This window comes from Pithys albifrons, chromosome 19 (assembly GCF_047495875.1).
Source record: "Pithys albifrons albifrons isolate INPA30051 chromosome 19, PitAlb_v1, whole genome shotgun sequence".
NCBI classification, from domain to species: domain Eukaryota; kingdom Metazoa; phylum Chordata; class Aves; order Passeriformes; family Thamnophilidae; genus Pithys; species Pithys albifrons.
In genome coordinates this window covers 6,251,913-6,267,728 of record NC_092476.1, presented here as the reverse complement: position 1 = coordinate 6,267,728, position 15,816 = coordinate 6,251,913, and the positions used below count along the sequence as shown (strand labels likewise).

Sequence of the window (15,816 nt, the reverse complement as noted above, 5' to 3'; positions counted from 1 at the left end):
CCCTGGGATGTGATGCCCTGAAGTTGAGCAGCTCACCTAAGTATGAATGGCTTCTCATCTCCAGAGAGATACTCTGACCATAGGAGCTCCAGGCTGCTGCTGGAGGGATCTCCTGGTTACTGTAGGATTTAAAATTGTTTGATAACAACAATAGTATTTTGGCTTATGCCTAATTCAGTAGGCACCACAATGATGATGCACATTCTTTGGTCTCTGGAGGAGCTCTTCGTGTGTTTTGGTCAGGGTCTATGAGGCAGAGAAAGAGGAGGTAGACAGAACCCTCTGTGTTTTCCTCCTTTGCCTCTCCAGCTTGCTGTTCCATGATCCTATGACTGAGAGTGCCCCTGCGTGTGTGCTGCTCATAAAGCTCAGGCAAGGAGCCAGGTGAATGATTGGAAAAGGAAATAATTTGCCTTTAAGGAATCATCTTCTATCCACTGATTGATTTTTTTTTCTCTGAGTAGGTTCAACCACTCTAGTCTTACCTATAATCATCTGATGAACAATTCCTGCAGTTACATCCCAGATATTCTGTGCAAGAGCAACTAATGGGTGAAATTTAAAACCCAGCCTGTTTCTGCTGGGCACTGAATCTGGGGAGTGTATCTGTGCTCCCTCTCCAAGTGTCTGGTACTTGGTTTTCCCATCCCTTTGCAAAAAATTCCAGCTAACAACTTACTACTTCTCCAGTGATTTGGCCACAAATCTGACCAGTGTGGGTCAGATTAGAGCAAAAAACTGGTGAGGGCCTTTCAAACCCCATCCATAAATACATCCACATGTATTTCTGGAACAAGACCTTTTTCAGAAGTTACACTGCTCAAACTTCCCTCTCTTCTTTCTTTCTCTAAGGATAAAATTCCCTTTATTCCACTCGTATCTATTTACTGATTGAGGCTGCAAATTTTGGAGGACAGGGACATTCTCCTTTCCCTGCAGGAATGTGTGTGCTATAGACAACAGTGAGACCTGTAGCTTCTTCATGGAAATGCTGGAATGTAGCTGCCACCGTACTGGTGTAAGGTGGGAAGCTGTCCCTGCCCTATGTGGATGCTGGGTTATTTTTGGTGCCACGGTGGGGTGGCAGCAGGGAAAAGGTGTCTGCTTCTCAGCTCCATTCCTCTAGGCACAAATGGTGAATAAAAGGAAGTTCTTTCCCTAATATTTTTTGATTTCCAAGCTTTGGTGAGCACATTCCTGTGGTGGGAGCTGGCTGGCATCTGCCGCAGCTGGCATCTTGTCCTTGGGCTCCCTCCTGACTGTTTGTGTTTTAAACTGCTCTCTGGACAGCTCTGGTCTTCCCACACTGGGTTTTGTAGCCCTTGACTAGCCAGCAAAATGTCCAGTGATCCTCAAAAGCCTGCCTGGGTCCCACTCGTGGGTGGCTCACAGTCTGGAGGTGACAATGGAGCAGTGTCAGTGTTCCTGGGCTGTGGTGGGACACCACAGGGAGCTGGGTCCTGGCCAGCCCCTACCTCGCACATCCCCTGAGACCAGCACTGTGAGGACATTGCAGAAGAGGCAGGATTATCCTGCCATCCTGTCTTTCTTAATAGATTAACAGTTCTGCAAACATTCCCGGTGATTTGCAGATCCTAGAATCCCCTCCTCTCCTTCTTGGAGACATTGTGGGAAAAGAAAATAAATACAGTTTTTGAAACAGTATAAATACAGGCTTGGGATGTTTCTTTGGTGCTGCTGGTCTGAGCTGTTTTGATACAACATTGGAGATGGTCTTTTCCCTGTTTAATCTTTATTTTTGTAATATTAACAGTGCTGGCATATCAAGACAGCTCCATGTTAAAATGCTCCATTCTCTTTTAAGCCTGATTCTGTAGCTTTTAGGGGTTCCAGATCTGGTTTTGTGTGTCAGTGCACACTATCAATCACCTTCCTCGGGTGACACGAGTGTAGCTGGACTTTGGGTGCAGTCCTCTTTGTTCTGGATGGATCTGAGGGCTCAGGCAGCTTTGGGGGTGTCCTGGGGTGTCCCTGCCCTTGTGGAGCCTCTGCCTGGCACTGTGTGCTGGGAAAGGAGTGGGGTGGGAGAAGGTGCAAGCTCCACAGTGTCCCAAGGGTTTTTTCCAAGCACAGAGCACACTCCAGGCAGTGTTTTAGGAGCAGTGGTGGGTGGGTGATGGGCAGCCCCAGAGGGTCTCCAGGTTCCACCCTCTTCCAGGCAGTACTTTAGCGTCCCACTCAGTGACAGTGGCATCTGGGGCTCTGAGTTCAGACCCAAGATACCATTTCTATTTGATGTGCTTGAAGGGTCCCTGTCACTGCAGTGTGGGGGCCCAGGCTGCTTGTTGAGCTGGAGGAGGTGGCTATGGGTCCACCTCCTTCCTTCTGATGGTTTTCTTCCACTGTAGCATGGCCTCCACCCATCGATCTGTTGCCAGTTTGGCTCCCTGTAATGTCCACCCACCCTTCCCTTCTGCTGATCCCAGCAGCTGCTGGATGATGCTCTTGGCCTCTCCTGTGAAGCTCACCCAGCCCTTGCTGCCTTTCCCAACCCTGCTGTGTTCACCCTGCAAGGCACCAGACATTCCCTAGCATCCCACTGCTCTGGCCAGGACTCTTGACTTCTCTGTGGATCTTGCAGGCTCTAAAGAAGAGCAGAGCCTTCTTCCCTTGTGGAACACTACTGATCCATCCAAGATTTCTGACTTTCCAAAATGATCCCAAGCTATGACTCCCACCTGTTCTCAAAATGGAAAATGGGCTCCACATGGTGAGAACTTCTCTGCATGTCTGTGACCTCCCTATCCCACTCCCAGCTCGATTTTGGGGTGGACCTGGTGAGTAGCTGGTTTCAGAAGCTGCAGAAACTCTGGGAATGGGATGCAAGAACATTTAAAATTCATCATGGAGGCAATGAGATCATGGACTTCCAGCCATGTCCTTGGCAGGACTGAGCTCTCCAAATCCATAGGGATGTTACCTTTGCACCTAGATTTTTTGCTGAGTTTCCTTCTCTGACAGCTTTGAGCATTCAGGTACCCCCAAAATAGTGGGTTGCTCCCCTCACAAGACACTTTGTTCATTTCCTCTCACTTTTTCCTTTTAATTCCGCTTTTTCCAAATGCATTGTCACTAGTGCCAGGGAGGACAGACTTAATTCCACAGCAAAGACCTTTTATCACACTGTGGATAAACCAGTAAGCAACTGCCCATGCCTTTACTGGTTGCCACTGGGCAGCACTTCTGCAACGCTGGCAGGGTGGGGGAAATACTTGCAAGTCTCAAGGCTTCTGCTTGGCCTGGAGAGAAGAGAGGCAGCTTTAATTCCAGACCACGAGGAGCAGCTTGTCCTCACTGGGCAATAACATGAGGTTCATTCCCAGTGCAGTCTCAGCCTGGGCAAGCTGTGTTGTCCTTTTTGCAGTGGTCACCTCCTGGGGCAAACCCATTGCGTGCCACAGCACAAAGAAGGTGCTTTGGGCACCTAATACTTTTGGGAACTTTTTTAAGCCCCATCCAAACTGGGACTGTCTGGCAGCTCTCCACGTGGGGAGAGGTGCCAACAGGGTGGCCACCCTTGGAGGTTTGTCCTACAAGACCTATTTGTTTGTGTCCTGACGTTTTTGACACAAAGATGGTACTGTTGCTGGGGAAGGAAATGAAATCTCTGTGACACAGACTGGATGTGATCAGATGTTGTTTTGTGCAGCAGCAAAGCTGAACTGAAGGTTCAGGAATATTCCAATAGAATTTGAGGTAGTGGGATATCTCCAAAGCAGGGAGACACACGTGCCCAAAGGACAGCAAAGTTTAGGGTGATCTTCATAGTGAGCAACTGAGTGAGAAAAGGTCATTGCTCAGTTGAGAATGATTTGGAGCTGGCTGTGATGGGAAGGGCTGGAGTTGACTTTGGTGGAGATATTCGAGACAGACACACACTCACCACGAGTTTAGGGATAATTAGATCCATCCACACTGAGAGGGGTTCAAAGGGCCTCTTAGAGGTCCCTGAGCACATCTCTTGGGTTGCCAGGCTGCTTTCTGTTGTTCATTACGCCCTCTTTGAAGTCTGAAAATCCCTATTATTTCACGGTCAATTTGCTGCTTTTTTCCAAGGCCAGTATTGTCTCCAGCAAAGCTCCATTTCTTTAGGTTTTAGTTTGGCAGTTCAAGCCCTGCCATCATCATCCTCCAGCGTGGCACTACCAGAGGGTGCTGATGAGGAGCATGCAGATCCTCCCTGAGCATCGCTCAGGTCCGGGATGGGTGTCCTCCAAGGGCCTCATGCCCTTCTGCAGCCCTGATCTTCTGCTCCAGTCCCACCCAGTATAGCCCCACATTGGGAACTGTAGTACCAAATCCAGCCTTTTCAGCAGCAGTTGAACACAGAGGGCAGTGGGTGTTTTTATTGCTGTTGAATGCAGGGATAAACCAAGGAGCAGAGGGTTGATGTGGCTTGTTCCAAATCATACAGTAAATAAGCAGCACAGTTGGGGAAAAAACAGGGTCTTCAGAGTCCCCACCAGATCAGCCTGCTTCCCAAATGTTTACTAAAGAGACTGGAGTCTGATTGTTTTCACTTTATTTTTAATTTTTAGACACTTCCCTCTCTGAGCTGTTTTGCCTGTTCCGCAGTGGCCAGTGTTTAAACAGCGCTAGCAGGAAATGTTTGTGAAATGTGCCTTAAAAAACACGGTCCTGCTAAGATGTTCTTTTTATTCCTGGTTTAGACAGGGGCTTAGGATTCACAAAGAATGAATCTCTTGTTGGTAGAGGTTGGCAGACGTTCATTTTGGAGCTGTCCTTGTCATGACTGAAGGCAGGACTGATCTGGGTGGTGGGGTGTCACTTGTGGTCCTACAGTGAAAAAGGCTTTGCAGTCAATTATATTTTATATTCTTGTATGTCCTCTCAAAGCCAAGGGTCTGAACTGGACTCCTTGCCTCTGGAAAGCTTTGCTTTGACACTAGATCCAGCTCCAGTGGAAATTATGGAGCTGATGCTGAAATTATTGGGTGAGGTTTTCTGGACTGAATTGCACCAGATGACAAGGCTTAGATGATGCTAAGTGTCCCTTTGGGTCATGAAAGCCTAGGAATCTTCATGGATATCTCCAAGTTTAAATTGGTATGTGGGGTTTTGTGGAAGTGCTATTTCATCTGCTGCTGACAACAGAGATGTTGGAGGATGCTCCACATATCAAATAAGACTTGGGAAGGACAGCAGTGCTGGCACTGCCAGTCCCTGCCTCCATTTTGGGAATATATCTGGGGAAAACCATCTCAGGAAAGAAACAACATCATTGAAAGATCTGGAGCAACACGTTGGTGTCTGGCTGCATAGGGGGGTGCTGGTGCAAGCAGGGGAAGGCAGTGATCAGGCAGCAAATCAGGGCTGGAGGTTCAGACCTGTGTTGCCCTCTGGGCTGGTCAGGAAGCCCTTTCCTGAGGTCGTGAGGGTGTTTATGGGGACAAGCCACAGGCCAAGGCAGTGACAGCTGGTGCTTGGCGTGCACAGCACACTGCCAAGCATCTGGAGGAGCCTGGTGAGCCACGGCACTCACAGCATCATCCTGCCAGGGAGCTGCCTGCTCCTGTGTCCAATTAAACTGCCAGAGTGACCCGGAGAGGCAGCAAGGGTTGACTCAGGGCTTGGCTGGGATCCTGAGACCAACACTGCAATTCATCCAGCAGAGTAAAACAAAAAACCCAAAGGCACTGGGATTTTTAATAAGTGTTTAAGGCTTTGGATTTGTGTCTCGTCAGTCATTTGATCCAGCCACAGGACTCGTATTAGTGGGTGGGGAGAAATCCTGTCTGAGCATGAGACGCTGTGGGTTTCCACCCGACTGGGAAGCTGTCCTTGTGTCTGGTAGGAGAAGCCTATTCACAGTCGCTCCCTGGGGGGTGCCAGGCTCCTCACAGAGCAGTTTGCACCAGATGGTCCCTGCAGCATCCTGGAGACGTTCTCCTCCAGATTCCTGCAGGCTGCAGCCTGAATTCACACTGACCCTGCTGCAGTCAACAAGAGCATCAACCGTTATGACAAGCTGTGCCCAACATGAGATCCTTCAGCAGCCCCAAGCTGTGGAAAGTGCCAAGTGCTCTAGTGTTATTACACAGGGCTGTACATTATACCAGTGTTATGCTCAGCTCATTCAGGATATTTCCATGCTAGTTCAAAAGCCTCATTATAGTCCTTTGCAAAGCCCCTTGTTAATTTGGGGTGCCGCGCATAGAGACTGGTGAGCACCATGCAGAAGCCATAACCATGCAGGCATGCCTGGCCGTTTGCTCTGAAGGAACTGACCAGATCTGGGTTCCAAGGCTGTAGGAGTGTGGTTGGGCCTTGCTGTGATTTGGCAAGTGAGAGCTGCTCATATGTCAGTCTGGAGATGTGGAGGAGAAAGGAGCAAATGCTTCCTGCTGTGCTTTCCCAGCAAAGCAGCTACCTATGGCATTACTGGGGTGACATTACTGGTGTCACCTTGTTCAAGGGTATACAACCCAGTGAACAGGTTAGAGACTCCAGAGCAGTGCTCCAGAATGTCCCACTGCTGAAACACAGCTCCCAAGAGCTGGAGATGAAGAAGCAATGCCAGCAATGGTGCTGTTGGTGCAGCTCAGAGCTGCCCAGAGCACCTCCGGCATGGCTCCTCTGTCTCAGTGGGCCACTGAGCTGGGCATAAAGCGCTGGAATTTTCCTCCAAGGAGAAGTGACCTTCAGCCAAGGTGACTCAGAGCCTGCCGCTGGGATTAGCGGGGAGGGAGGTTTAGCAGTGAGAAGCTTTTGTCCTGCTGTGAGGCTTTTGGTCTGTAAGGGCAGCTGTGCCAAGTATTGTGCAGCCTCGTGATACCCTTACAAGGGCTGGAGGGGCTGATGTCTGCACAAAAGGATCTGGAGCAAGCAGCTGAGCTGCGGCACACATCTCCCACAGGAGCCTGCTGCTGGCTCCAGGGTTTTTGAAAAGTGATGTCCTGTGTTGCCCTGAGCTATAGAAGACAAAAGGTGAACTCAGAACCTTGGCTGCAAGGGCACCAAGGCAAAGTCAGGGTCTGGCAGAGATGAAGTCAACAGGACAGGACTTGGAGAAACAAGGGCTACGAAAGAGGAGGGAGAATCCTGGGGTGTCAAAAGTACATGACACCTCAAGTTTGGTGGGGTCTGGAGCACTGTCATGGAGGTGAGGAAGACCATGGCAGGCAGGTGCAGCTCTGCTTTAGCTTCTATTTGCCTGAGACTCTCTAGGCAGGAGTGTCTGGAGAGTCCTGTCCACAAGCAGGGCTTGCTTGTGACCTCAGTGACTTGTGAGAATGTCCTCCTCCCACCCCACTCTTCCCAGCAGTCATCACTGGGTTTGTCTTTCCTGTGCCTGGAGCTGTGTGGTCCCCTTTCCCCTTGAGATACGTTTCCTCTCTCATGTTTGCAGGTTGCCTATGGGACCACAGAAAACAGTCCTGTCACCTTCATGGGGTTCCCCAGTGACAGCATGGCCCGCAGAACCGAGACGGTGGGATACATCCTACCCCACACAGAGGTGACCACGACCCTCCCCACCTGCTCCAGGTCCTGTGCCTGCATCAGGCCTCAGCCGATCATCCCTGTCTGTTGCTGGAGCTGGGACATGCCACTACACTGGGCTCTGACTAAGCCCTTCTTCTCTTCCAGGCAAAAATTGAGGATCCAGAAACAGGGCAGTCTGTGCCTCTGAACACTCCCGGAGAGCTTCAGATCCGTGGCTACTGCGTCATGTTGGGCTACTGGGGTGACCCTGCCAAGACAAGTGAAGTGATCACTGCTGAGGGGTGGTACAAGACAGGGTGAGTCTGGGAAAAGCCCCACTCTTCCCAGACTGTCCTCACTGGAAGGGGATTCAGGGGTGTGTATAGGAGTGCTTGGCTGGACTTTCCAAAGCAAGGAAAACTGACCCAGTTTATACCTCTGATCTGTCTGTGACACTTCAGTACAGCTTTTAACACAGAGCCCTTGGTGCTGAGTGTCTCTGGAGAAGGGGATCATCATTTGGCCACTGGTGCATGGAGGGATTGTGGGGGTATATTGCAGGGGCAGAAACAGCTTCCCTCCTAAACCCTGATTCAGTGTGGACACTGCCAGTGGCTATAGCAGGACGTCTTTGATGTCTTCCATGTGTTCAGATGGCATCTCATCCATCACCCTCCAGATAGCCTGACTGGGTGGGAACATTAGCTGTTCTTCCACCTAACTGGGACAGGATTAGGAGAGCGGTGTCATTGCAGGGACCTTGGGAGCCTGGATGAGCATGGCTACTGCAAAATTATAGGCCGTTGCAAAGACATGATTATTCGGGGAGGAGAGAACATCTACCCAGCAGAACTCGAGCAGTTTCTCCACACCTATCCCAAGGTTGAGGAGGTCCAGGTGAGTGGGAAGGAGATAAGGTAGGTGAGCAGCTGTTTTGGAGAAACCTGTACAGAAAGACTACTTGGGACCTGGTTGTCTTCCCATTTTCAGCATCAGCTTCTGTGTATTATTAGTTGGCAAGGAGGAGGGAGAGGCTCATGGCATGGGAGGGACAGGCAGAGGTCTTGGCATAGGGCATATGAGTTGAAAAATCCCCTTGTGCACCAGCTGCACATCTGCAATATGCCTATCATTCTTTTACACTGCTTGTCCACTTGCATAGCTCCCTCTGAAATTCTTACTTGGAAAGCAGTCTGGAAGGACAGTTTTTACTGATAATTACTCAACTCTGACTTCCAGAAAGACTCCTCCAAGTCCCTGGAGATGAGGAGTGAGACTTTGTATCACCCCTTCTCAAGACAGCAATGATTTGCGGCATTGAGCAGCTGCTCCCAGTCTGCTGGGATTGTTCTCCTCCTCGTTTTGTGCCAGACAAGTTTCCCCATAAATAAACTGGTTATTTAGTCAGTGTTGTGCCTGTGCCAGGCAAGCATCTCTCCTTGGAACAGTCCCAGTGCAGATGGGTTGCAAACCAGCCCTGTTTATGTGGTTTCTAAGGCTTCATGTCACTGCTCTGGACTCAAAAGGATCAACGTGTCTCTAGGATTTTGAGGTACTGGTTCAAGGCAGGGAATGACAGTAGGATTGTTGTAGAATAGCGTGAACAAACTTTGGAGAGTTTAGGTTTGGGAAGCCCATCTTCTGGTGTCAGGGCCAGTAGTCCATTAAGATCTGCAATTATAAAGGTTTCAAATAATCCTTTAATTCGATTTCACCCCTCTCCTGCCACTCCATCTGGACATCTCAAAGCACTCATGGCAGTCTACCAAGTCCCTCTGTTGGTTGTGAAACCTCTTGCCCCATTTTTTGGGAAGGACAGGTCCACATTGCAGGCACGATGAGCTGCTGTCTGGCTGGTCTGACTCAGCCCTCACTCCAGTCACTTTGCTAAACCAGAGGAAGGTGCTGGCAACCAGGTGCTCAGCTTGCTCTGCCATCTTTGCTCTGGCAAACAGTTGGGAACTCCTTCCAGGAGGGGTTGATGTCATGTAGAAAACCCTGGTGGGGTTGTGAAGCAGCTCAAACTGCCTTTACACAGCCCCATGCCACGACTACAGCATCCTGTGGTATGGGTCAGCACACACACCCTGCTAGAGGACAGGGATGTCCCCAGAAGTAACATTGTCTGTCTGTCCCATCCAGGTGGTTGGTGTGAAGGATTCAAGAATGGGAGAAGAGGTCTGTGCCTGCATCCGACTGAGGGCTGGGCAGGACTGCACTGAGGAAGAGATTAAGACTTTCTGCAAGGGAAAGGTGGGTTTTGCAGTCAGTTCCTTGCCAGACCAGTGGCTGCTGGGAACTGGTGGATGAAAGCCCATGGATTTAGAGCATTGGAGGACCCAGCCCTGGCAGTACCAGCTTGGGCTGGCTGTGCTGTTCCTGGGGGGTTGTGTAGCCATTGCTTTTCTCTTCCCAGATCTCCCATTTCAAGATCCCTCGCTATGTTGTGTTTGTGAGCCAGTACCCACTCACTGTCTCAGGCAAGGTAAGAGGAGGCTGGGGCTGGGGAGAAGCTCTGACCTCCTGTCCCAGCTGCTGCTTGAGTCTCTCTCCCTCCTCCTCTCACTTTATTCCAGATTCAGAAATACAAGTTGAGGGAGCAGATGGAGAAGCACCTTCAGCTCTGAGATTGGGAAGGCAGAACAGAAACCAGGATAAATGAACTTGAGAATCAGCAGCTCTGAGTCTGCTTTTCACCTGTGTCTTGGGCTATGCAGTGGAGACCTTCCCCCTTGACATCAGGCTGATGGCACTTTTAGTCAATAAAACAGAGCATCTATTTTCCCTATTGGGTTTGTTTCTTTGCCAAGACAAATACTGTGGTTTGAGGAAGGGATGCTTATTTCTGGAATTCTGTCTGGTTACTTAAAGACCTTATGAAGACTTAAAAATCTTGTGTGTCTCTGACCAGTTTGGCTGCAGCCATTTCAGAGGAGTTGAACAGATGCTCATAGGTATTTTACTGATATTTTAAGTCCTAACACCCTGGCCTGGCTTCCCAGGGTAAGTGATACCTTCTCTGCTCGGGTGTTGTGAGACTGCTGGGTCATACAACAGCTACTGAACTTGAAATGAGGGGCAGGGGGTTCAGAGGATGAAACTTTGCATGGGAAGGAACTCCCTAAAGCTGGCTGGAAAAGTTTACCCTGTTCCCATACCTCCCCCCGGTGTTTCCCCCAAAAAAATTCTCTGAGGTAGACTTGGCATTGTTTATTTTGTTGTTTTGGACAAGACAGACAGTAAGATTTTTGCAGAAATACTAAAATTCCTGTCCCGTTGGCAGTGCGAAGCAGGGCATACCTGGGACAGCATTTTACGGGAGTTACTTGGTACCTCCCAACCATGAAACACTCCTGCGAGCAGGGGAAGAGAAAAGCTCCTCTTCCTTGCCAGCAGAAGTGTCCCACAGCAGCTGGAAAGCAGTTAACATTGCTGACAACTCTGTGGACCTCCTGGCTGTCTCCCTTCTGCTTCCTTCCCTAGCAGGGCTAAGGCTGGGGTGGCTCTGTGCTCCAGTGGGTGGAGGGAAATGGTGCATCAGAGAGGGAGGGGAAGCATCAGTGAGGTCTCAGTCCTTGATCTCCCAGCTGGACTGTGGGCTCTACCCATGGAGGCAGACTGCGTGGACAAGTCCACTGTTCATGTCTGCTGTCTGAAAGGAAAAAACATGGATGGTTCATGTCAGACTCTTTCTATACAGTGTCTTTCCAGCAAGTTCTGCCCCTGATCCCAAATGGCTGTTGGGGCTGGTGTCAGTGTCGACACTGCACATTTCACTCAGGTCTCCTCCCTACCATAGTTTTGGGACACTTTGTAACCTTCCTTCACAAGGGAGGAACTGTTACCTGCGTGACAACAACTGCAGCCAGTGGCCTTGGGGATGCAGTGGACCTCTGTGACTGGTGTCTAGGGAATGTCTTTTTACCTTCCTTTGCTTCCCACAGTATTAAGCCAGGTGCAGGACAGGCCTGCAGTGAGAGGAGTTTCTCTTCCCATCCCTACTTGGTAACTACATCCTTGGCACAACAGCTGTGCTGCCCAGAGGTGCCCCATGTACTCACCGTAGTTGGGTAGCTGTGGGTAAGACATGAAGGTGATGTCGGCCCTGGCTGGTGAGGGCAGGCACACTGCTGAGAATCACAGTGAACCCCAGTCACAGCCAGCACAGGGAGTACAGACCCTCCCATGCCATCCCTGCACCTCCAAGTTCCATTCCTGTCCCAGCATCATCCAGGGCTCTGAGCTCCACCAGAGCCCGGTGCTGAGAAAGCTTTCCCTACCATCCCCATCCCTTCCCTGGGGCCCAACCAGCCCTCACCAGGCAGGACACCTCCCGAGACGTCCCATGGCCATCCCAGCCTCTGAGATATTGCAGCCCCAGCTGTAAATACTCACAGTAGAGGAAGAGCTGGCACTTATGACTGGCAGTGTGGGCACGGTGTCTGCGGGGCTCCAGTCAGGATCCATGGATTCTGCCTTTCCTGTGCCTGGGTGCTGCTCTTATAGCCCTCGCTGCCCGCCTCCCTGGAAACTCCGGGCAGCAGGGGCTGCCTCTGGAGTGGAGAGGTTACATCAGAGGTGGATTACACCAAGGTCGGGAAACGGGAACCTGCAGCCACAGACTATGTTACGGACATTTCGGAGTTTCCCGTGGCTGTTAATAGAGCAAATTAGGAACTAATAACGCTGAAGTTCGTCAGCAGCGGGTTTGCACAACCCTGCGTGGGGACTAGCCCTACGGCTGCCTCGCCAGAAACGCTGGAAAATCCCTTATGGCCCCGGGGAGCAGCCGGGGGAGGATGTGGGGGCAGGTTCCGAGGTGCCCGAGCCTCGTCGTGGCCGTGTGTCCAGGGAGGACACCGCGAGAGGACACTGACCCCGGCACCGGCGGAAGATACTGGCCCCGACACCCCCGATACCGGAAAAGGACATCAGGGGAAGACACCGGCGGCTCCGGCATCCTCGATATCAGGGGAGGGCACCGGCCCCGACTCCCTCGGTATCGGGGGAGGACACTGACCCCGACATACCTCGCACTCACACCGAGCATCCCCTCTACAGCCCCGTTAGGAGAGAAGGGGTTCACTCCTGGTCCCTCCCCCTTCCCCTGCGCCCCGCCCCGGCCCCGGCCCGCTGGGGGCGGCCCCACTCGGTGTCCGCCCGGTGCGGGCGGTGGCGCGTCTGCAGGCCCCATGGCGGCGGTGCGGGGATGGCGGCGGGCGATGGGCGCTGCGGCGCGGCCCGTCGGGGCCGGCCAGGGACGGGGCCCGAGTCCTAGTCCTGGTCCTGCCGCGGAACCGGCCCCGGAGCCCGTCCCAGGACCGGCCGCCCCCGCCACAGCTGCGCTTTACGTGCACGTGAGCGAGGACATGGGGCGGGACACGGGGACACGGGGGCTTGTTACCTCTGCGTGCTGCATGGGGACCCCGGGACTGCGCACGTGGGTCCTCGGGCTTGTACACGCGGGGAGAGGGACCCCTGTGCTCACACACGGCGGGTGTGCAGGGACCCCGGGGCTTCCACGCGTGGGGTACCCTGGGGACACCGGAGCTTACACACGTTCGGGAGCACGAGGACCGCGGGTTCACATGGGGACCGTGGGGTGCGTGGAGTGCATGGGGGCCCTGGGGCTTGCACACGTGAGGGCACACGTGGGACCTCGGGGCTTGCACACATAGGGGCACACCTGTGACCCCAGGACTTGCAGGGGTGGAAGTCAGCGTGGGGGCTTGGTGCTTGCACACGTGTGGGTGCATATGTGGTCCCTTGGATTGCACACAGTGGGGGCAGCCCAGCTTTGCAATGTCGTGGGGCATATATGGGGCTCCCCTGCCATGTGCAGGTTGCTCAGGGGGTCACGGAGCTGTGCACATGAAGGGTTGCACCTGTGCATCGTGTGCCTTGTGCCCATGGGGGCCAGGTGGGGGGCACTGGGGCCCATGTGCTGGGCTTGCGCTGTCCCCTCTCAAATTGAGGTGCCTGAGGGCGGGAGCACAGCCATGCCACACACACCTCGTGCCCGCAGTGGCCCTACTGCCGCAAGCGCTGCTCCTACTGCAACTTCAACACCTACGTGGTGCCAGCGGTGGACGAGGCAGCCGTGCGTGCCTGCCTGGTGCGGGAGGCACACACCCTGCTCCACCTCAGCCAGGTGCACAGGTGGGTGCACAGAGGGGCTCATGGGGGGATGGATGCAGGGCCCCTCAGTGCCCACCTGCAACCCCCCCCGCCCTCTGTTCTACAGCATCACCTCTGTCTTCTTCGGCGGGGGCACCCCCAGCCTGGCCAGCCCTCGCACTGTCGCAGCAGTGCTGGAGGCCGTGGCAGGGGCTGCCTACCTGCCCACCAGTGCTGAGGTTACGCTGGAGGCCAATCCCAGCTCCACAGACACATCACGCCTCGCTGGCTTTAGGGCAGCCGGTGTGAACCGCCTCTCCATCGGTGTCCAGGTGAGAGGGGCTCTCCCCCTGCAGCCCTGCAGCCCCCCATGACTCCGCTGTGACCACACTCCCTCCACAGTCGCTGGATGACGCTGAGCTGCGGCTGCTGGGCCGGGAGCACACGGCAGAGGAGGCGCGGAAGGCTGTGGAGGCCGCACGGGGGCTCTTCCCTGGCCGCACCTCTATCGACCTCCTGTTCGGACTGCCGGGACAAAGCCAGGACGCCTGGGCCCAGGGGCTGGACATGGCACTGGGGCTCTGTGACAACCACATCTCGCTGTACCAGCTGACGCTGGAGCGGGGCACGGCACTGGCGGCACAGGTCCGTGGGGGGACTCTGTCCTTGCCCCCCCAGGACCTGCTGGCTGACATGTACCAGACAGCCCGCACTGTGCTGGTGGCCGCTGGCTTCCGGCACTATGAGGTCTCCAATTTTGCACGCAAGGTGGGGTGCCCCCCATGCTGTGCCCCCCGCCCCATGCTGTGCTGCTGCTACAGCAGTCTTGGCCCCATCTCACCCCATGCCACATTCTCCCCCCAGGGCGCCCTCAGCAACCACAACCTCTCCTATTGGCGAGCTGACCAGTACATCGGCGTGGGGCCAGGTAAGGGGTGATGAGAGGGCCACTGGGGGTGTGTGTGTGATCATGTGGCCCCTGAACTCCATTGTCACCCCCTCGCTGCTGCAGGAGCGCATGGGCGCTTTGTGCCGCGGGGTGAGGGCGGCTGCAGCCGGGAAGCCCGTGTCCAGACACTGGAGCCTGTCGCCTGGATGCGGGAGGTGCAGAGCCAGGGACATGGCACCAGGAGTCGGGTGGTGCTGAGCCCACTGGAGCAGTGAGTATTGGGGTCCCCCTCATGCTCCCTCCCTGTCTCTGCTGCCCCACAGATTTCTGTGTCCCCACAGGCTGGAGGAGCTGCTCACCCTTGGACTACGCACAGATGAGGGTGTCACACATGAGGTGAGGCACCCACATCAACCTCTTGCTAATCCTAGAATTATGGAATGGTTTGGATTGGGAGGGATCTTAAAGACTCATCTCACTCCCCTGCCATGAGCAGGGACACCTTACAGTAGACCAGGTTGCTACAAGCCCTGTCCAACCTGGCCTTTTGCACTTCCAGGGATGGGGCACCCACAGCTTCCCTGGACAACCTGTGCCAGGGCCTCACCACCCTTACAGGAAAGAATTTCTTCCTAATACCTAGTGTAAATCTACCTTCCTTCAGTTTGAAGCCATTCCCTCTTGTCCTGTCACTCCAGCCCCTTGTCCAAAGTCCTCTCCAGCTCTCCTGGAACCCCTTTGGGCTCCGAGATGCTGATGCCCCATCACTAACGCTTCTCTCTTGCCCTGGGCACACAGCGCTGGGGACACTTCTCCCCCCAGCTCAGCCTGCAGACTGTGTTCGGGGTGCCAGGGGAGGCTCAGGCGCTGCAGGAGCAGGGCTGGTTGCTGCTGGATGGCAGGTGAACCCTGGGAAGCGCTGTGGGAAGCAAGAGGGTCTCCCCCAGTGCACAGGGGCTCACTGCTGTCTCTCCCCCAGCGGCCTGCGGTGCACCTGGGCCAGCCTGGCCGTGCTGGACTCGCTGCTGCCTTACCTGCTGTGCCAGCTGCAGCGGTACTGGGCACTGCCTGCTGCCCACCAAGGGGGATCCCAGCAGGGGACGGACACAGGGGCTGGAACGTGGGGGCTGTGAGTGGCCTCAAGAGATAATAAAACACAAGAGCTATGTGTGAGCTGAGCAGTGTTGGAGTGGCAGGACCTTACAGAGAGATTCCCACAAGGCAGGTCCCCATGTCCTGGTGTCTCGGTGGTCCCCAGTGTCCTGGAGCCTGGTTTCTTGGCGCCGTGGTGTCCCCAGGCTCCTAATGCCCAGTGTCCTAGTGCCTGATGTCCCGTAGCCCTGGTG

The 15,816-nt window shown here is 53.9% G+C and overlaps 2 protein-coding genes and 1 long non-coding RNA gene across 5 annotated transcripts in view; 2 read left to right on the top strand and 1 right to left on the bottom strand.

Moving 5' to 3' along the window:
• ACSF2 (acyl-CoA synthetase family member 2) overlaps positions 1 to 10,252 on the top strand; it is a 36,880-nt gene extending 26,628 nt beyond the window's left edge. The window contains exons 11-16 of the mRNA XM_071573666.1: positions 7,391 to 7,498; positions 7,630 to 7,781; positions 8,220 to 8,361; positions 9,607 to 9,717; positions 9,881 to 9,949; positions 10,041 to 10,252. Coding sequence (XP_071429767.1) covers positions 7,391 to 7,498; positions 7,630 to 7,781; positions 8,220 to 8,361; positions 9,607 to 9,717; positions 9,881 to 9,949; positions 10,041 to 10,091 — 633 coding nt within the window. The 3' untranslated portion in view covers positions 10,092 to 10,252. The remainder of the gene's footprint in view (positions 1 to 7,390; positions 7,499 to 7,629; positions 7,782 to 8,219; positions 8,362 to 9,606; positions 9,718 to 9,880; positions 9,950 to 10,040) is intronic.
• A 407-nt stretch (positions 10,253 to 10,659) lies between these two features.
• On the bottom strand, positions 10,660 to 12,567 carry LOC139680757 (uncharacterized). 3 transcript variants are annotated; one of them, XR_011699406.1, is made up of 4 exons: positions 12,495 to 12,567; positions 11,860 to 12,073; positions 11,526 to 11,594; positions 10,660 to 11,116 (listed from the first exon to the last, which is right to left on the bottom strand). It is a non-coding gene; the product is annotated as an uncharacterized lncRNA (long non-coding RNA). The 3 variants fall into 3 exon arrangements; XR_011699404.1 differs by having other exon boundaries at positions 11,860 to 12,017; positions 12,495 to 12,550; XR_011699405.1 differs by lacking the exon at positions 11,526 to 11,594 and having other exon boundaries at positions 11,860 to 12,017; positions 12,495 to 12,550.
• A 33-nt stretch (positions 12,568 to 12,600) lies between these two features.
• On the top strand, positions 12,601 to 15,709 carry RSAD1 (radical S-adenosyl methionine domain containing 1). Its single transcript, XM_071573474.1, is given in 10 exon segments — positions 12,601 to 12,821; positions 13,490 to 13,623; positions 13,709 to 13,913; positions 13,984 to 14,349; positions 14,446 to 14,509; positions 14,594 to 14,741; positions 14,812 to 14,866; positions 15,269 to 15,372; positions 15,450 to 15,523; positions 15,526 to 15,709. Coding segments are annotated over 10 exon segments (1,410 nt in total). The 5' UTR covers positions 12,601 to 12,656; the 3' UTR covers positions 15,621 to 15,709.
• The last annotated feature ends 107 nt before the right edge of the window (positions 15,710 to 15,816 follow it).